General features: G+C 48.2%; 1 protein-coding gene and 1 long non-coding RNA gene across 2 annotated transcripts in view; one reads left to right on the top strand and one right to left on the bottom strand.

The window, feature by feature from the left end:
* Positions 1 to 169: 169 nt before the first annotated feature.
* On the bottom strand, positions 170 to 17,257 carry EPB42 (erythrocyte membrane protein band 4.2). The gene is made up of 13 exons (XM_064485664.1): positions 17,130 to 17,257; positions 14,881 to 15,066; positions 14,050 to 14,280; positions 11,007 to 11,125; positions 10,054 to 10,158; positions 8,968 to 9,145; positions 8,219 to 8,357; positions 7,839 to 7,942; positions 6,882 to 7,124; positions 5,502 to 5,798; positions 4,314 to 4,471; positions 3,056 to 3,189; positions 170 to 1,202 (listed from the first exon to the last, which is right to left on the bottom strand). Exons 1-13 carry the CDS (start codon positions 17,137 to 17,139, stop codon positions 1,040 to 1,042), a joined length of 2,067 nt encoding a protein of 688 aa, XP_064341734.1. The 5' UTR covers positions 17,140 to 17,257; the 3' UTR covers positions 170 to 1,039.
* The window catches only part of LOC135321281 (uncharacterized), a 36,427-nt gene continuing 24,815 nt past the window's right edge, over positions 9,578 to 21,189 (top strand). Inside the window, exons 1-2 of the long non-coding RNA XR_010380873.1 lie at positions 9,578 to 9,713; positions 15,512 to 15,634. This is a non-coding gene — a long non-coding RNA (uncharacterized LOC135321281). The remainder of the gene's footprint in view (positions 9,714 to 15,511; positions 15,635 to 21,189) is intronic.

Below are 21,189 nucleotides of genomic sequence, written 5' to 3'. Positions count from 1 at the left end.
CCCCAACCCTTCTTCTTTTTTGTTGTGTTTACTAGTTTGTTACATTTTTTAGATCCCACATATAAGTGATACCATACAGTATGTATCTTTCTCTGATTTACTTCACTTGGCATAATGCCCTCCAAGTCCAGCAGCCATTCTTTTGAGAAACTAGTGTGTTCTTGGGGTTGAAATTCCTTAGGTCAGGAGTTTTAATTTACTTTTATAAAGTGCCATTCTGTATTTTTAACAAGTATTCTAAAGAAAAGGAACAAAAATCAAACCAAGAGTACCAAAACAACAAAATGTAAACAAAAAAATTTGTAACTTGGTGCAAAAGGAGTCCAGTTCTTTTCTCTTTTTTTTATAGGGCCTCTTTTCTATATACTTAATAATTGTGTATTTCTCAACTGGACCAAGTTTATGTTATTAACATCAGACTTAATTGTAGGATATTTAATATTTAATGATACTTAACTCTAATAAGGACTTATCTGTAGCTGAATCTAGATCATTCTGTGCTCAGGTTTTATGTTGTGTATTTTATAACCTTGTTCAGCAATCCTTGGATCTTTAAGGATAATGGTCAGGGATGGCACCAATCAGTGTAATTTTAGGATTACCTAAAAATCCCATTTTTAGCTAATATTGTCCCATTTCATCAGAAATAGAAGAATGACTTAAATGTTAGGTTCTTTTCCTTACCTATAAACTAATGAATATGTTAATGAGCCATGAAATGGTTATGAAACACCCTGAACTCGAAAAATCTGAATTTACTTATCTGATTATCTTTACAAAGGCTTCTTGTTGTTTCTCAAGCCCAGTAATTTCTATTCTGGAAAACTAAATGCAGCTAGTTTTCATGGGTGCCTTGTGACAGAAGTGAATGTCTTTTCTATTAATTTCTGGGAAACTAGTTTTGTCCTTGGTCACTCTTCTGCTCAACTTGAACAGAGATTCATTTGTCTGATAAAAGCCGTTTCTCTTCCCAACATGTTTGGTTTTAGGTTGTAGATTCAAAGGGTTGGTTGGGGAGAGTGATGCTGGAGTTGGCAGTTTAAGCTGGAGGTTCAGAGGGTACCACGGTGACCCTTCTGAAGTTGGTTAGGTTCTGGAACAAGTTGCAGTCCATTTCCACAGTGAGCCTCTGGAGTCCAACATGCATTGGTGTGAACTCAAATTGGGTGTGCAAGGTATCTCCGGGCTGCACCGAACTTAATCTGAAATAAAGGAGAAGGCAGGTGCTAGTTCTGTCCCAGGTTCACTGCTTTGCTGGTCCCAGTGACTCTGAACCTTCCCTACTTGAAGAGGTGGGATGAATAAATAAACATCCAAGTAACTTGCATTTAAAACAGAGGAGGTTTGAAGGGGATGGAAGACAGGCGCCTCCTATGGTAAGCAGTTGTATGGTTGAGAAGAGAAATATACTATTCTAAGGGCTTCCGAGTTGCACCTGTTGTTTCTTTTATCTGTGACTTCAGTCTGGCCCCATTCCTGGTAATAGTACTGGGGTATGTTTGGGAAAGCTGTGGTTTTGGAACCCTCACATTGCTAACTGCAGTGGGTGCAGTGGGCATATTGAGAAGCTAGCAGTGTGTTAACAGGTGGTGTTTGCAGCCCTATTAGCAACCTCCTGGCCTGTCTGTGGACCGTCTTATGGTGACTGAGGGAATGGTGCAGATTTCTTCTGAGGTGCTGTGCTCCACAGTTGATCTGGGAGCCCACAGAAGTTGGTTAAATGTTAGCAGTCCCTGCTCTCAACTTATTGGCAAGAGTGACTCATTGAGTTTCTTGAGGCTGAGGCAGTGGCTCAGCAATCACTCAACCTGTCAGGGACCTCAGGGGTGGTAGGAGGATGCATCATGAAACTAAACTGTGTGTATTCAGCGGAGGATGCAGTGGATGTAATGAGAGAAGGAACAGTAATGAATGAATATACTTGCAACCTCTGAAACCAACAATGGACTAATAACCTGGACTTTACAGGGAACGTCTACAAATCGACAAGGAAAAAAGTCAGGAACACCAAGAGAAAAGTGGGCATAGTTGAGAACAAACTATACAGAGGAAGAAATGGAAAAGGCTAATAAAAATATGAAAAGCTGCCAGTTAAAAGAATAATGAGGTGTTACCTTATTCCTATTAGACTGGATAAAAAGAGAAAGCTGGGTATTGCCAAGAGTGGAGGAATGGTAGGAATAGAGAAACTGTCGAGTACTGCTGAAGGGAGTTGTAGCAATTCTGCAAAGAAATCTTACAGTACCTGTTCAAACTGGATTATATCCTGTGACTCAGCAATTCCATTCCTGGGCATATATCTGCCCCCATAGACACAAAGTTTCAAGCAAGTGTATAAGGGGACAGGTGTGAGGATGTTCACTGCAACAGTATTTGTGGTGTGGGAGTTGGAGGCAGTGTGGGGTGGCTGTGGAGTGGCGTGGGGTGGGAGGAAATGAGGGATGGCACCATGGAGTAATATGTAGTGGAAGCAATGGACTTGACATGTGTGGATGAATCTGAAAAACATAGTTCTGTGTGAAAAGTAAGAAAAAGAATTAGGCATAACATCATTTATGTAAGTTAAAAATAGAGGCTCATGAAGCAAGAGTACACATTTCCCACGTACTAACAAAAGGAGATGAAGAGTGGTTTTGGGAATGGGACTAGGGAATAGGGACAAAAGGGAATACGTAAATAAACAAAATTCTCTACCATGGCATCACTGGTAGAATGCAGCTCTCTGGCTGCACTGAGAGGCAGCCTACCCTCCCTGTGATGTTCCCTGGCGCCCAGCCCTAGCCCCCTCACCTGCATTCACCAGCAATACCCGCGCTCTTCCTGCATGACCAGGGCAGCAGCCAGCGTCAGGTGCCCAGGGGCACACAGCCTCCCTCACTCCTGAACCCCTGTAGACATTGGTGGCCCCAGGATGAGGGAGGCCCTAATCCTTTAGTTCAACTTTGGCAGGTGTTTGCTCTGTCTTCATGGACACAGCAAAAAGATAGTCATTAATCATGGGTCCCTGCCTCTCTGACAGTTGAGATGTTTCTGTAAGAAGCTTGCAGTCTCTTACCTGTAGTTCTTCTCTCTGTAAATGAGCCCCCTTCCACGGATGGAGATCACACAGTCCTTCATGGGAGCTTTTAGAGAGTTATGGATGCTGACCAAGACCGTAAGAGGTTGATGTTGCTCTGCTGTCTCTGGCATCTGTGGGAGATGCCGAGAACACTGAGCTGCAGTCACTCCTTCCCCTCCTGGCCAGCCTCTCTGTAACCCCTCCGTTACTCTCCTATCTCTGCCATCTCACCCAAACTCACAGCTGACCTCTTTACTCCTCTACCTGGTCTTGCATTTACTCTTACCCTTGATCCATCACTGACCGTCACTGATGGTGCCTTTCCTTCACTTCGAAACCTTGGAGAGTTTCCCATTGTCTTTAGAATTCAGCTTTGGTTGGCATTCAGAGCCATTCACATCCTGACTCCAGTCTACCTCCCTAGGCTTATCTGTTCTTCCCCTGACTAAAAGACATCCCAACCTCTTTGGGCATTTTCCAACCCCAGCACACCCCTCAGGCTCCCTTCCTTTGGGCCTCTTTTGTTCAGTCTTTTGTCTGCAGTGGCCTTCCCCCACCTCTGCACTGAAAGCTTACTCATTTTTCAAGGCCCAGCACAAATGCCACCTCCACGAAGTCTTCCCCAAGCCCACCAGCTGAAATTAATCCCCTTTACTTCACTTGTCCCACAGCGATGTTGTACGTCTATTAAAGCGCTGACATAGAAGACCACACGTTGTATTTCCCTTACCCAACACTAATCTCCTCCAGGGCAGAGACCAGGTCACATTCATTTTGGTCATAATAAACATGTGGAAAGAGGACTGGACCAAGATCCCTAAGCCTCTAGAACATCCCAGTTTTATGATTGTGGGCATGATGCTCTCTGGGACTGTTTCCTCATCTGAATAATGGGGACAGTTCTACCTCCCAGGGCTTTTGCATTAAAAGACATGAGAGAGGTGAAAATACATTGGCACGCATATAAAGTGCTAAATAACCATAGGCTATTACTATTCCTATAAGTATGGAGGCATCACCCAAGAAGGCCCTGATTTTAGAAACCCCTACTTAATCAACTAAAGCTGGAAGATTTAAACCTTAATATCATATATAAGAAACTATCTCTTTCAAGAGAAGATGCTCTCAACCCAGCATTTCCTGGTAGTTCTTTAGCACAGTCACCTGTCCTGAAGTTTGAGGGGCTCGGTTTCTTCTGAAATGGGGACCTCAGTAGCAGCAAACTCCTGCAATTTGGGGGATGACTGGTGCCTACCTCGATGACAAGGTATGGTCTGCAAAGGGCGATATCTTCCTGAGCAAAGCAGGTAAGCCCGGACTCGGAATGCGTTGCCATGGCGGTGAGTCTCAGGAAAATGTTCTCTGGCAGGGTTTGTTCCAAATTGGAGGACAGGGTGGTGGAGATCGTCTCAACTGAAGCACATAACAGGTGGAGTCAGTGCCAAGGGGTGTACCCCAGAAACCAGTAGTAGTTTCCCACACAACCCAAAGAAGTCAGAACCTCACTGAAGCCAGAAAGATGCCTCACTCGCCATAGCAAGTTCAGATTTGAACTCACTCAAGAACCCACCTGTCACCACCATCACCACCACCAGTTACCGTTGTGGTGAACCACCTCATTCCGTAGCAGGATATACACACTTTTCATGACCTGGCCCCTTCCGGCTCTCATGCCACTCCCCTACTCCACCCCTCCCACCCTTGGAAAGGGAAGAGGCAGGGGGACTGGTCAGGAGGCTGTTGCAGTCACGTAGGCAAACTCTGTTCCACTGATCCTCTTGCCTGCACATTGGAATCACCTAAGGATTTTAAAAAGTTTTTGATGTTTGGGTCAAACCATGGAGTTTCTGACTTAATTGGTCTGGGGTGCAGGCTGAGCATCAGACTTCCCCCAGGTGGTTCTGATGTGCGGCAAAGTTTGAGAAAACTGCTCTTGTCCAGGGACTTTCAACCCTAGAATAACATAAGGAACTTTGAAAAAATACCAGTGCCTGGATCCCATCCCAGACCAATTAAATAAGAATGTCAAGGAGGACAAAGAACGTGGGCACATGTCCCTTCTGCTTGAAATACCCATGACTCACTTTTCTGTTTGACACTGTCCTAGTCACCCTTTAAGACCCAGGGCAGTCCGATTTCCCTGGGGGCAGGCTGCTCCAGCCCGGATGAGATGCTCCCCCTCCACTGTACTCTGATTACCTTATCAAACACTTCTTACACAGCTCCATGGTCTGTTTACTTGTATGACTGCAATCAGAATTGTGGGCTTTTTTCCTGTGTGCAGCTCAGTAACCATGTGTTAGATGAGTGAGAGAAGGGGAGAGGGCACACCAGTGGCTAGCAGCCATCTCTTCAGATCTGCCGGAGCTGCTGTGTGGCTGCTGCCTACCCAGGGTGGGAGCTGGTGTGTGGAGTGTCTGGGGAGGGAGCCACAGAGAGTTACCCGAGTTGGCCCTGAGTGTGAGGAGAAGCTTCTCCCTCCAGAACTTGGCAGCAAGGATGCCGTTGTAGTACACCGCCTGCAGCGCAATGGCCAGCTGCACTTCCTTCTCGTGGTCAGTGGGGTTGAACAATTTCACGGACAGCTTGACATCCCCTCCCAGGGGTAGGGAGCTGGGCACTTCCAAGAAGAGGTATAGCGGATCGTCAGTCTCGAGACTGGGAGGCTGGACGCCACTGTCTTTCCTATCCTTCAGTCTCTCCTGGACTCTCTTCAGCACCTCTTTTTCTTGAGGAGATCCTGAAGAATGGAATAAACAAAGCAGGCCTCTTACTTAGTACTATAGACCCTTCTAATAAAAGCCCAGGATGAAGGTTCATTTACCCACTGCTGCTCAAATGCCAGTCACAAGAGATATGCAAACATCTAGGGCTATATTTAGCTAAGAAAAAGTCTGGGGAAAAAGTCTCAGGTAGATCTACCACAGATATAGCATGTCTCTTCCAAGTCACTCAATGACCAAGTTCTTCAAGTGCTATGAATTTGCCCCTTGAGCAGTGGGAAAGCTAGCTTTTGTACAAGTCACACTGTCTCTGACGAAAGTTTTGCAGGGAGTTGAATCTTCCTAAGTGAAGAAGTTTGGACTTATTCGGAAGACAATGGAGGCTATGGAATATTCTGGAGCAGGAATATTCTGTAAAATAATTACATTTGTGTCTTAGGAAGCTCATTCTGGAAACTGTAAGAGGGAAAAGGAATAATGGTGGAGAGACTGGAGGCGGGGGTCCAGTTAGGAGGCTGCTGCAATACTGTAGACCAGAGATGATGGGGCCCTGGATTAGGTGCAGGCAGTGGGGAAGGAGATTAGGAGACGGGTGTGAGTAGTGTGGGGCAGTGAAGGGGAGGCTCAAGGACAGTGCAAGCCCTCTTGTTTGGACAAATGGGTGGACGGTGGTGGGTTCCATCAACTAATATGGAGGGAAGTACAAGGAACGGGGCGTGGGAGGAGAGTGTGAGAGAGACATCTCCTGGCAGCTGGGCATTGTATTAAGTGTGTTGTTTTATAGCAGTGGTTCTCACTCAATTTTGCCCCCAGGGGACATTTGGAAATGTCAGGAGGTGTTCCTGGTTGTCACAGCTGGTGGTGGTGATTGAGGGGGAGTCGGCATCTCGTGGATAGAACATCCTATAGATGCACAGCCTTCCCACGACAAAGTTATCTGGTCCCAAATGTGAATAATGTCAAACAAGGTTGAGAAATCCTGTTGTATATGATGGGGAAGGGACTGCACCTCTCTCTGGCCTGCGTGTGTCTGGCCCACCCATTTCCCTCTGTGGCTGTTGCGGGTACTGAGGAGCCTGGGGCCTTCCTCCGCCCAGTACCTTCAGGATACTTGTATTTCTGAGTGATGTCCTCACAGCGGTCAGTGTACACACCCTTGGTGCTGATGTTGTTGCCAAGATACTTAGTATTGGAGTTGGTCAGCTGCCGTGTCCCATCCTCATGGCGCTTCCAGACCACACACGAGGCGTTTATTGAGGCAAAAAGGTCTGATACCGCTGGGGTCAGCCCCAGTGTGCCCTCCTTGACCGCTCTGACCGGGACCAGATCACAGGCCCCTAAGGCTGAGGGAGAGAGAGGTCAGTGAGTGAGAGGAACCATGCCCAGGCCTCAGCTTGGCTCAGAGCTGCATCACCCTAATCCCCATCCTGTGCCCTGTTGTCCCTCCCATAAGATCAGGGTCAGAGGTGGGCACTAGGCAGGTTTCAGGGAGGGCACTACTGAGGGAAAACTCACTATTTAGTGGCAGTACTTTTGGTCATGACCTATGGCAGGAGCCCTCTCAGAAACCAGACAGGTAAGAATCTCAGAGGTCCAGAGGACACGGGAGTTCCTAAGCCTCAGCTTGAACACAGATACAATAGGAATAGGTCGCCTTTACTGAGCACTTAGGACGTGCCAGGCTCTGTGACAGTTCTGTTCCTGGGAAAGAAAGAGCCATCCTCTTGTGGCCCTGAAGTTCCCTTCTTTGCGTGTGAGCCTATCCTGCTACCCTCTTCATCCACATCCAGAACCTCAGAAGCCCCACTCCACAAGACCCTGACCTTAAAGCCTTAAGACCCTTCACTGAGTCTCCGCTCCCTTGCCTGTTGCTCTGAGTGGGGCTGGTCTCCCCATGAGCCCGTGGGCATCAGGTCAGCATTCTGCTGGCCATTATCATTCCTGCCGCTTCTCCTCTTTTAGGGGATGCTGACCCCCTTTGGACCACCTGCTGCTCCTGTTTCCTCTCCAAGCTCTGTGCAGCCCAGGGTGGTCCTAGACCCACCCCCAGGCATTACCTCTATCTCCCTGAGGAGCACTTGGGTACAGAATCTGCCATCCGTCATAACCCTGGGGCAAAGCAGGCCGGGCCATCCAGCACTCCGTGGAAGTCTGGAAGACCCTGAGGGTAGCAAAGGGAACAATTCAAGTGGGAGAAAAAGAATGCGAAGAGGCCCTAGAAATGACAGTTATGCTGGGGGGTGGGGGGCACTGCGTAGCAGTGGTGGCAACACTCCCAGGGAGGGGTGTATACGCCACAACTGACCCTGACCCCAAGAGTCTTGAAGGCCTACTCTCAGCTGGGCCACAGGGGGTGGGGGTGGGGGTTCCCATGGTGACACCATGCAGGTTTGGAGCCCTCCCAGGCCTGGGACCACATTCCCTTTGGTCTTCTCACCAGATTCTGCCTCTCTCGCCTTCATCAACCTGCAGCCCTTCCTCGTTGTAGTACTCATCTACCAGCAGGCTCCCGCCAGTTCCCTGGGCTGAGGTGAATGTGGTAACGACGCGGGCAGGGATTCCCAGGCCTCGCAGCACTGCAGGGAAGAGGGCAGAGGGTCAGGGCACCAGAGAGGCCTGGGACATGGGGTGGGGGAGGATATGACTAGCATTTTCCTTGTCTCCTTTGGACCCTGGACACTTTCACTATCTTAAATGCCAGGTGACACTGTGGAAAGAGAAAGGGCACAGGTACCAGGAAGTTAGAACTGACACCGGCCAGGTCCAGGCCATATAAAGGCCGAGAAATGAGGCACAAACAAGCTACAGAGCAGGCAGAGTACACAACAGGGGGAGGCCTATGGAATACACAACAGAGGCCTGGGACTGGATTTCCTGGGGCAGAGGCAGGGAAACTTCAGGGAGAAGTGAGTTTGGGAGCAGAGCTCACCAGAAGGGCCCCACTTTGCTGAAGAGGGAAGAGGAGCAGAAGCTGGTTGGGAGAGACTGGCTTGGCCAGATGGGGCATCTGAAGCAGGTACGGGAGATGAAGGCAGGGAATTGCTGCAGAGAGGAGGCCGGGCCTGCTTTTGGAGATGTACCCCTCCTGCCACATGGGAGGCCAAGGGGCCACCCAAGAGGCAGGGCAGACACTCCATGTAGTAGCCAAGGTGATGTGTGGGTGTGGCAGGCAAGCCTGCCCTGTACCTGTGCAAGCAACAGTGGCCAACACCCAGGCCTGACCATCATACACGGGCCTCCCCACGCCTCTGAGCCACTGGCGCAGGATCGGGGCGCTGCCCCGGCGCTTGTTCAGCAAGGCCCTTTCCTGGGCGTCCTGGATCTGTGGCGTGGGCAGGACATGCTTCTCCTTGAGAGCGTGGAGCTGTTTGGGGAAATGTGTGGACGTTATGCAAGTCCCGGGACAGGACAGCCTGCAGGCGCTGGGTAAAGAGGGCTGTCACCGTCACCGTCACCGTTCTCCCAGCGCGGTGGGCAGACCACCTGCCTGGGAATCAGCAGGAACTGTTTCTGGCCCACCGGGTTGTACTCTCCAGGGGTGGGGCCCCAGAATCCTCCTTTTTAACAAGACCGCCAGAAGCCGGGGTTCAGGGACCACAATGGTAAACGAAGCTCAGACAAAAGAGCAGCAGGAGGGCTGACGCTCACTGGGGTGATTTCTCCGCTCCTTCACCTGCCTGGTCCTAACTCCCGCGAGCGGAGCGCAAGCGAGCGTTTGCACCTGGGGCCTCAGGCCGCGCATGCTCCGTGCAGGGAGGCCCTGTCCCTCCCCCACTCTTCAGAGGGGAATGTGGAGCCTCATGAGGAAATGGGGAACGCGTTCCTCCTGTGAACGGACTTCTAAAGGCAGCGAGAAGGCACCAAGATACCTTCATGAGAATAATTTAGAAGTGAAAACAAGTCCCTTTGACCACCTTAGCAGCAAACACTGGGTAAGATGGACCTGACCCCCTTCCTTCCGGGGACCTAAGTCCCCAGGTTGGGCTGGGGAGAGGGGGCAGGGAGCGAGGAGCGCTCTGAGGAAATCCATGCCAGTTGTCGTCCTCACTGTCTTGTGTCCTGAGGGACGATACCTCCCTTTGCCTTTCTCTCCCCCGTGGATGCTATCGTCCTCCCCTCCTGACTCAGACCTTTCTCCAGGGACCATCCCCTTCACGCTGGGAGGAGGGCACCATTTGTGATTTGAAGATTTCCAGGGCCACAGAGGTAGGGCAGCTTTGTCAGAGGGCCGCCTTCTCATCGCCTCCCCTTCTCCACCCCATCCTTACTCACCAAGGCGCCCAAGACGCAGGCCACATGCACAGGGTCGCCCCACTTCTCCACCTGCTTGTCCCTGCACAGTAAGTCCAGGCTGAGGTCAAGGACATCCTTTTCAAACTGTAAGGACCACACGGGGCCATGATGAAGGGTCCCCAGGTCAGGCACTCCTCCCACCAGTCAGCCCTGTCCCCTCGTCCTTCTCCCAGAGGATGGCTCCTCTCCTCCCTGCCTTGTCCTGCAGGAGTTTTGGCGTTTCCCTCCCTCCCCCAGGGCCCCCTGGGCTCCTGATGGTGTGAACTCTTGAGCACCAGGGCTGTGTCTCTTCCCTTCATTTCTGTCATTTTCCATGTAACTTGCTCCCAGTGCTTTTGACAAGGCTGCCCTGCATGGGGAGGAGACCACAGCAGCTCCTGCTCTTGAGAAGCTCGTGGTTAGGAGTGAGGGGAACACGTAACCACAGAGACTACAGATCTCAGCAACGTGGCCAGGGCTCTAGGAGAGATCCAACCCTGGAAGCACAGTGGAGAGGGGCTTTCAGAGGGCTTTAAAAGATGGGTAGGAGTTTTCCAGGGGATAAAGGAGGGAAAGTTTTCCTGGCAAAGGGGTCATTCAGCCTGCATATTCAGGAGATGGCCAGGGGCTGGAGCATGGGGTGGCTCTTGGGGACAGGAAAGCAGTTGCCTGGCTGTGAAGGGTCTTGTGTGTCAAGCCAGGGGATTTAGTTTTTATCCTGTAGACAGTGGGGATTGAACAGAGGTTCGATTTGCGTGGTCTCTAGGAAGAAATCTCTGAAAGTTGTGAGGATGGTCTGAGATGGCCCTGAGGGAAGAGAGGCACCACATGGCTGGAGCTGCATGAAGAAATGGCCTCGTGTCAGGAGTCTTTGGACCTGCCCACTCTGGCCTGACCAGTGAAGGTTATGGGGCAATCACTGTTCCCCCGTCTGCCCCTGAGGTCCCCTATACCTGACCGAAGTCCCAGGATTCAGCCTGGATGCAGTCAGCCGTGCCCAGGTAGATGAGGCCATTCTGGTTCAGCACGTACTCCCTGCGTTGAGTCTCATTCTCTATGAACACAGCATCGTCTGGAGAGAAGCAGGCAGGGCTGAGGGGCTGTGGGGTCCTACGCCTGCCCCCCGTCCAGGCCTCTGCTCTCCCTGCTCAGGCCAGATTTGGCTGCAGGCCTTCCCCTCAGCTCCAGGCCTGATGGGGACTGAGGAGGAACTCCCTCTTTTCACCCCACACTGGGACCTGGCCTCCTCTCTGGTGAGAGTGAGGAGCGGGGTCAGGGTCCCTGGGTCAGCTGCAGCAGCCTTCATGGTCAGCCAGTAGACAGGAATAAGCCAGCCTTAAAAAGCCTATTGGTTCCCAAAAACACTTGGCAGCCAGTATGCTGTTGGCCCAAGAGTATTTGGCAACGCCCAGGGGGTGTCCCAGAGGGTCTGTTATGTCTCTCCTACAGATTCAACTAAAAAAAGTGTTTCAGAAAAACTGATCAAACATAGGTTGGCAGGGGTGAGCAGAAGGGAAGACAAGCTCTTGATGAGACAGGTCAGGGGGAGTGCGGGGCTGTGTGGAGCAGAAGCCAGGGTATTGTTTTTCACCCTGGGTGCCCAAGTGGGTCTTGGATGCCCACAGTCCCTCCCCAGTGCCTCTCCTGCTGCTTTTATCTAAGGGTTGGGCAGGAATGGTGAGGAGGGTGGGGGCTAATTTAAGGAGGCCATCACCCACTCCAGGAAGCTGGGAGCAGCAGGGGGACCTGCCCTCCTTGCCAAGTGTCTCTCTCTGCCTGGTGCTAGGAGTAGAGTAGGGGGTGGTTAGATTAGTTCCTGGGGACTAGAAAGAGAAAAGGTTTCCAAACCATCTGCCCAGGTATGCAACTGGGGTGAGGGTACTCAAAGTAACAGGAGGATGGGGTATTAGAAATCAGGAAGCCCAAAAAACCTGGGGCCTAAAATCACAGAACCAAGTGCCCAAAGAGCCCTGGGCTCCTACCCCTCACCCTGAGTACTGTCTGTGAAGTCAGCTGGATGTCACTTCTTTGCAAATTGCTTCAAATTGAGGTGTTTGGCCCCAGTCTCTGCGGGCTTTGGGAAGTATGTTATCAGAGCACAGGTGCTCCCCCTTCTCTTCTCTGCTTGGGTGCAGCCCCCCCCCCCACTTTTATAGAGTTCCCTACTTATAACTAGGACTGTTTCATTATAGGATGTAAATTTTCCTTTTGAATACAGGACAGCCCCATCTCTGAGTATGCTGAGACCAAGTCCCTGATAATCTCTGAAAATCTCTTACCTCCCAGATAAGGAGTGCCAACAACTCACCCTAGCCAGACAGACACCCCCCTGCCCCAACACACACATACAGAAATACACACACACACACACACACACACACACTCTCACACTCACATAGAGAGGGCTTCCCTATGCAGGTCCCTCCAAGCCGAGCATGGAGGCGGGAATCCTGGCACAAAGTCAAGACTGTGACTTCCCTCTGAACCAAGCACTGTCCCAGAACTGCCTTTGCTGTATCTTTGCTTGGCTGTCAGGGCCCAGCTTTGGATGTGGGCTCAGAGTCAGCGAGGCAGGTACATTACAGCCTCAGCTTTGGAAGGAAATGGCTTGAGAGTCTTCCTGTCAGTGCGTGGAGAGCCATGGGGCCTCCCCTGGCTAAAGGGGCCCCAAATCCACACTCACCCACATGGGGCAGGGCAGTGGAATAGACACTGGTTCCCATCATTCCACCTGCCAAACCCCTTGGAGCAGGAATGAAGGGCCTGAACTGAGGAAATCTGAGGCCATCTGGAGGAGGGGGCACTGGAGAACCACAGCCTGGGCAAAAGAAGTGGAGATGGGGAGCCCACTGGGATTCAGGGGCCACACAGAAAGGGCGTCAGGAAGAGGGGTCCAGGGGTATGGTCTGTGGGAACCTGGGAAGATTTCTTCTCATTCCCCTGTTCTCAGCCCTGCCTTGTGGTGAGGCCCCCTTCGGGCTGGGAGTAAAGTCTTGAAAGGAAAAGACTTGTCTAGGGTAGCAAGGACAGGCAAGCTGGAAGAAATTGTCTTTTATCCCCCCAAACAACCCCTTAGGGAGCCCTTAGGATTAGGGTCAGGAGTGGCAGATTCAAAAAGGAAAGACTCGATCTTCAGGATGGGAAGGAAGAGGTGTTCTCTTGGCTCCCATTTGGGGCACGTCATCCACGTCTGCTGACCTTTTCTAGAGGAAGTCACCCTGACAGCCAGGGCTGAGCTTTGCCAGAGGTGGCCACTGGCTGGGCTGTGGGAGGTCACCTGACCCCAGGAAAGCCCACCCTGGGGCTGCTGAGCTAGGAGAGGCTGGCTGTTTAATTTGCCGCTCTGGGCAGATACATGGACGCGTCAGTGTGGAGAGGACCCAGCAGTCTGTAGTGAGGACAGAACTAACAAGTGGAGAAGCAGAGTTAGCGAAACAGCAGAGTGACTGTGAAGCTGCAGCCCCTTACCAGCACAGACCCCATCAGGCCCATGGAGGGGCCTAAGCGATTCAAAATTCTGTGCTCTTTTTCTTAAAGAGTGTCCCCCAAATTCTATAAAACTCAGGTCCCTCAAAACTTGGATTCACTCTGGAGACAGACAAGGAGGGAACAGTGAAGCCTGTCCCTCAGGTCGCCTCTATTCCTGGAGCGGGTACCAGCTCAGCCCCTGTCCTGTTACAGTGGAGGGTCATTCTTCGAGGGTTATGTCGGTGAATCTCAGCTTCTGTGACCAAGTAGCCTGAGTGGAGTGGCACCAGACAAGCCTTTCACTGGGAAGCTCCAGGCTGCTCCAGCCAAGGTCACACCAAGATAGGACCCTGGATCTGAGAGGCCATTCATTCATCCAGGGAGCAGGCACCACAGTAGCTGAGTGCTGGTGCTGCCCTACAGGGAGCTGTCCCCTGGGGCCTGGAGGAGTCACACTCTGCCAGAGCTGCGCCCAGCTCCTGGGCCTTGAATCCTGTGCAGCCCAGGCTGGCCCAGGTCCAAACTCACCTCGACCCCAGGGGTTAAAGAGCAGCGTGAACTGGCCCAGGTGTTGCCTCCTGCCCGAAACCTGCAGCAGGAGTGAGTAGTGGCCAATGACAGCGTCTGCGGGCGTGGTCACAGAGATGATCCAGGACCAGGTGTTTCTGTCCTCCACCTTCGCACTCCACCACTTCTGGTTGCCCAGACTGGAAATTGAGAACGTGGTTTGGGTCCTGTTGGCCTCAGAAGGCTGCTCCCCTGCAGTCACACAGAACTGAATTGGTCATTTGGACTTCTTGACCACAACCCAGAGTAACAAAGTGAACTATCACAAAGTTGGAGCAGGTGAAAATTGGTTTTAGAGAAGGAGAATAAAAGCAGCCCATCCAGTAATGGGAGGCAGGAAAGGGAAGGGTGATGGGAGAGGTCTAGGTTGTCAGCACCCATGGACCTCCATCTAGAAAAGATTCATAGTGTATAAGAAGGGGGTAGTAATAATGTCTCCTTCACAGGGCCGATGTGAGGTCTTAATGAGACATTGCAGGTAAAGCCCATGGACCAACAGCTGACGTGTAGTACAGATTCAACAAATAAATGTTCATCTAGATTAAATCCCATTCACGCTGTTCTACAAAATCGATACTATATTTGCAACCAAAAGGAGCCACTTAGTGCTAATGCAGCTGAGCATTCTGATTCTTCTGAATCATAATAAATGCTATTTATTGTGCATATGATCTCATACTTCTTGAGGTCCAGGCACAGCCTGAGCCATTTGCCCCTTGGTTCCCTGAGGGGTTGCTGAAGAAAGAACCCCCAAGTCCTGCTGCCGAAGAGGTCGAGGCCCACCCTACTCACCAGTTTGCGCAACGAGGGTGACTTTCTTCAGGGTGGACAGAAATGTGTGGACCGGAGCCTGGAAGTGCAGGCTGATGGTGAAGGGCTGCCCCCTCCTCACGATGAGGTCCTGGGTGCTGATGTCATCGGTGTGGTGCTCTGCATTGTTTTTTGCTTCCTGAAAGTTGCAGCTCTTTATCTGCAGGCCTGTTGTAGAAAGAAAGAAATCATGGAGATTAGGTGAATGTGACAATGTAATAAAAGTCACAGAGACCAGGGTTCAAACACTTGGCTCAACTTACTTACTGTGCCACCTCAGGCAAGTAAATTAACCGCTCTGAGCCTCAGTTTCCTCTTCCTTAGACAAATCATCCCTCTTTGCAGGATTGTGGAAATCAAATGAGATAATGCACATAATACACTCGGCACAGTGTCAGACACGCAGTAAGTCCCACTAAGTAGGGCTGCCACTCTTATTATTAATGAGAGGAATGCTTGTTCTCGTCGTTGACCTCCTTTTCTGGTCCCAATCCAAAAACAATGAATAAAATCTGAATTTTGCCCATCACTACTCATTTTTTTCTTAGAACACAATCAGATAATTTTTAGAGCTGGTTTTGAAATTACTGAGTCTAATTCTTTTGTTTTATAGATGAGAAGAGCAAGGCCCGGAGAGTAGGACCAACTCACTCGAGATCATATGTGGCTCTTTTACCTAAAGGCTCATGAAAAAGTTACCTGGCAGCCCAGAAAAACCCTACAAGGAGGAAGCCCTGTGAGTATTATAACCTTCTATCCAGCAATTCTCGTTTTACAATGAGAACTTGTAAATGTGCTAACAGAGGCCCCTGAGGTTTCTGCATCCTCTGGTTCTGCCTATTTTCTCGCCTAATGTCCGCCTCTGCCCCTTTTAGTTGGATTCCCTGATTCCTCCATCCCTTCTCTCCCATCTTGCCTTGAGGCTATTACACTCCTGCTTTCCCGGGGTCATCTCCCAGATGTACCATAACCCAGGGAGGAGAGTCTTGGGGTATCACCTCACACTGGTCAGAATGACCACCATTAAAAAGTCCACAAACAATAAATGCTGGAGAGACTGTGGAGAAAAGGAGGCCCTCCTATACTGTTGGTGGGAATGTAGTTTGGCGCAGCCATTATGGAAAATAGTATGGAGATTCCTCAAAAAACTAAAAATAGACTTAACTATATGATCCAGCAATCCCACTCCTGGGCATATATCCAAGAGAACTCTAATTCAAAAAGATACATGCACCCCAGTGTTCACTATCTCCAATAGCTAAGACATGGAAACAACCTAAATGCTCATCAATAGATGATTAGATAAAGAAATTGTGATACACACACACACACACAAAATGGAATACTACTCAACCATAAAAAAAGAATAAAACAATGCTATTTGCAGCAACATGGATGGACCTGGAGAATGTAATTCTAATTAGGTGAAGTAAGCCAGAAAGAGAAAGAAAAATATCATATGATATTGCTTATATGTGAAATATAAAAAAAAGACAAATTAACTTATTTACAAAACAGAAACAGACTCACAGACATAGAAAACAAACTTATGGTTACCAGTGGGAGAAAGGGTGGGAAGGGATAAATTGGGAGTTTAAGATTTGCAGATAATAACTACTATATATAAAATAGATTAAAAAAACAAGTTCCTACTGTAAAGCACAGGGAACTATATTCGATATTTTATAGTAACCTATAATGAAAAAGAATATGAAAATGAATATATGTATGTATATGTATGACTGAACTATTACGCTGTATGCCAGAAATTGACACAACTTTGTAAACTGACTATACTTCAATCAAAAAAAAAAAAATCCACTTAACCACCACCACCATCTTAACCACCGTCATCACAACTATGACTAGTTTACCACCAACAGGCTACTCTATTGCCACTCCATAGCCACACCACCAGTACCTCCACCACAGCACCACTCCCCAACATAGCACCACTCCCCAGCAGAACCTCACCACCATCATCTCTACTGCTACCAGCATCTGCCACTACCCTTCCCACCAGTCACACAACCATTACCTCCACGGCCACCAGCACCCACTACCACTCCCCCCATCTAAGCCTCTCCATCAGCAGCGCCCATGAGCTGTCCACCTGCCATAGCCCTACCACCGTCACCCCCACCACCATCCTGCTTCTTCTAATGAAAACTTGTAATGATGGAGGAGCTACAACAGTCCAGTAAGCCCCGTGGAGAGCTGGCTTGGCTCACCCTGTTGCATGGCTGTGGGCTGCTCTTGTCCACTTGACCACAGGAAATGCCTGTCTTGAACTGTTGCTCTGAGCACCCTCTCAGAATCTGTCTTCCAGGCAGAAAATGATGAAGGCACTTTTGTTGACTTACGAATCTATGAACAGTGGAGTTTCCTTCTGTTCCTCCTGTGAGTTTCTCCATGTGTTTATCTCTCCTACTCCTTCCCCACTGGTATCTCTTGGACCAGTTGCTGGGAGTTACTCTTTCTCATCTTATCTCTTGTGTCAGGAGGCCCAGACAGGGGTATGTCTGGCTGCCTGGAGTGGGGGGTGGAGTGGGGTATGACCTGCCAGTGGGAGAAACCCAGGTAAACTTTTAAGCCTCTTGCTTCAGTGGCCTCAAGAGATCCTCAGAGATGTTACCTGGATAACACTGGAAGACTCTGGAGGGAGGCCCCTATCCAACTCAAACTCAGGCCCTAAACATATCATGAGCTGCAAATAGTTAGATGTTTATGGGCTGTTTTGATAATACAAAGAGAACATGTGTGTCTGGGAATTCATCTGTGAAAGAGATTAGGAGGTAGAATTTGTGGGTGAAAAATAAAGGCCCTAAAAACAGAAGCTAGAGCCCTGGCTCTCCAAGCCTGCCAGGTCTGGGATGCTGCCAGAGAAGGGCTGGAACTATGCCAGGACTTAGGGCCTCTGTCTTTCCTATTTCTACTTGTGCAGTCAGCGAGGAGATGGCACAGGGGAGGAGCTCCTATTTGGGCCTCTTTGGCCTTCTAAAGCCCAGGTTTTATCTGGGCTTCTGAGACTGTGTCACCAGAAACTCTCTCAGGGGCAGCTGGACTGGCCTGCGTATATACAGCATGTCTAGAGAGGGATGTGAAAGAGACTACACAGAACATTGGTTTTCTGTGGGGAGGGGAGCTGGGGAGTCGGGTAGGCAGGTGATTTCCTGCTGTTTACTGGTTTATACTTTCAAACTTTGAACCATTACCTATTTGAAGGATTTTATTATGCAAAAAAGTGAAGCTGCTACTTTTCACTCCCCCCAAAACGATTCTTTATGAGAAATGAAGAGGTAAGTTTGTTCATTATTTGAAGATGTTATGATTTTTACCCGGAAAGTATGAATCTACTAAAAAATGATTATAAGAGATAAGATGATTTAGTAAGCTGATCTTAAGTTTAATGCATCCCCAAGAAAAATGTTAACAATTTTTTTTCTCTGAAACTGAAAAAGCTGATTGTAAGATTCAAAGGGAATTTCTAAAAGACCTAAATATATCTAAAAAGATGTTAAAAAAAAAAAGATATAAATATGGATGTGTCTAGAGATTAGCTTACTAAGCAAAGTAAATCAGACAGAGAAAGACAAATACCATATATCACTTATATGTGGAATCTAAAAAAGTGATACAAATGAACTTATTTACAAAACAGAAACAGACTCACAGATATAGAAAACAGATTTATGGTTATCAAAGAGGAAGGGGTAGGGGAGGGATAAATTAGGAGTTTGAGATTAACAGATACACACCACTATATATAAAACAGATAAACAAAAAGGGCCTATATTCTCAGAGAACTATATTCAATATTTTGTAATAACCTATAATGGGAAAGAATCTGAAAAAGAATAGATTTGTGTGTATATAAATAACTACCCTGGGATATAATTTTCTTCACCTATAAGATTGGCAAAGATAAAATAATTTGACAACTTTCTGAGTTAGTATGGTTTGGGGAAATAGGTATGAGTGTAAATTGGTACAGCTTTATGGAGGGAAATTAAGTAATATCTACCAAAATTTTAAATGTTCATAGTTTTGAATCAGCCATTCCACTTCTAGACATTTTATCATGCAAATAATCAAACATGCATAAAATGAAGTTTACACAAGTGTATCCATTCCACTGGTAGTTAACATAGCAAAATTTTGGAAACTACCTAAATGTCCGTAAATAAGGCACTGGATAGATAAATTGTGGAATATGCACTTAATAGACTACTGTACAGGTGTGAAGAAGAATGAAGTAGTTCTATATAAACTAATATGAAACAGTCTCCCAGCTCTATTGGTAAATGAAATAAACAAGGTAGAGGACAGTGTGAACAGTGAGTATGCTACCTCTGCGTAAAGGTGTGTGTAGGGGAGAATATATATGAATTTGCTTGTGTTTCATGAAAGATTTCTGGAAAGTTATTCCTGCTCCTGGCCTGAGAGTAAGGCTTTTTTCCCCCCCTTTATATCCTTTAGTATCTTTGTACCATAGGAATATATTCTGTGTTAATATTAAAAAAAAAATTTGCAAGGATAAGAAAAGGCTGACCAGAAGACTGATTTCACCACTGCCAGGCCCCTACCTGGGAGGGCAATGGGGGAGTCATGGGCTGGCTCCCCTTTTGAATTTTGTTTCATTTCCAGTGCTAGCAAAGAGAATCTTTTCTTTCTTGATACAATTTCCGTGGAGTTACACATATCCACTCTCTGGCTGTCCTTCAGCTGGGTCACTTTTGAAGGAGCCTAGGATGGGACAGATACTGCTGTGGTTTGGTTGAGCTGGGGAAAGGGGAATGGGAAACATGAGAAATTGAAGGTTTGTGGCAACCCCGCATTGTCAAATGACTAGCAATTTTTAGCAATAAAGTATTAATTAAGGTGTGTACGTTGCTTCTTTAGACATAATGCTGTTGTACACTTAATAGACTACTATACAGTGTAAACATAACTATTGTATGTAGTGGGAAACCTAAATATTTGTGACTTATTTTATTGCAATATTCGCTTTATGGCAGTGGTCTGGAACTGAACCCGCAATATCTCTGAGGTCTGCCTGTGCTGAATTCCATTAGGGTTGGGGGTTGGGAGTTGGAAATGGATCGGGGGAGGACCTTGTTTGCCTTGTTTACTGTTCTATCCCTGGGCCTAGAATAGTCTACACAAAGGTACTCAATAAATGTTAAATGAATGGATAAAAGACAACCTTCACATTCAAGGAAGGCCCTAACTCTAAGGAGTGACCCTAATGGGAATTGCAAGGTCTTCTGACAGACCAAGGTGAAGAACTAATTGTCCTTTAAGTGCTTCTCAAATTATGCAAAGTCTGCTGAGCTCTGCAAAATAGAATCAACTTTAAGCATTGACATCACGGGCAATGACTGTGATCCAAGGCTTAGAGGAAACAGATGCCTGAGGGTGATCGTGGGCCAAATTCCTTAGACTGTCACTTGAAGCTCTTCCCTTCCCCTCCCTCCAGGCTCTTGCCACATTTTTTCCCCTGCAGCTTGCTCCCTCCTGCTCTGATCTCTAGCTGTCTGAATGACTTGCAGTTCCTGACTGCTTTACTCCACCCCCACCCCTTCAACCTGGAGGCTATTTGGCTAACTCCTGGCTTTTTAGCATTTAGCTTAAATGCCACTTTCTCCAGGAAGTCTTCCTTGATCCACAGTCCCCAGACTGGACTAGTTGCTCCTCCTCATGCTCCACAACATCCTGTGTTCACGCAATAGTGGTTCTCACCCTCTGTATTATAACTTCCTGTTTCTCATTCTCTGCATGCTTAGACTTGAGCTCCATGAGGGCAGGCCTTGGTCCTTCTTATGTCCTCAGTGCCTATCAGAGTCTGGCACCTAGTAGAAATTCAGCGAATATTTATTGAGGGAAAGAGTAAAAGAACACGGTGTTAAAATCAGGATTCGTGAGAGAGTCTGAGAGTGCAGTACCTGAAACATTCCAAGTACTTCAGAGGTCATTGCCTCTGTAAGATGTTCCACTCCACAATGTTTTCCTTGAACGATCTTTCATGATTGTCAGGCAATAATTATAGAATGAAATAATTATAGGCTATTTCCAGCTCCGTGCTGCCAGGATTTTCCTGGTTCTCAGCCGTCTCTTTAACAGGACTGTCAACCTCCCATGTAAATTCCACCACACCTTCTCCTCTCCCTCTGATTAACTACACTTACCCTTTTGTTTATGTATAATAGAAGTCTTTAACTTTTTAATTTAATGTGTGTATTTATTATATGCCCTAAACAGCTCTCTCAGTCATGTAGCCAGTGCCAAGAG

The sequence above is a fragment of the Camelus dromedarius genome, chromosome 5 (assembly GCF_036321535.1).
Source record: "Camelus dromedarius isolate mCamDro1 chromosome 5, mCamDro1.pat, whole genome shotgun sequence".
Classification (NCBI taxonomy): domain Eukaryota; kingdom Metazoa; phylum Chordata; class Mammalia; order Artiodactyla; family Camelidae; genus Camelus; species Camelus dromedarius.
This window is presented reverse-complemented; position numbering and strand designations above follow the sequence as displayed.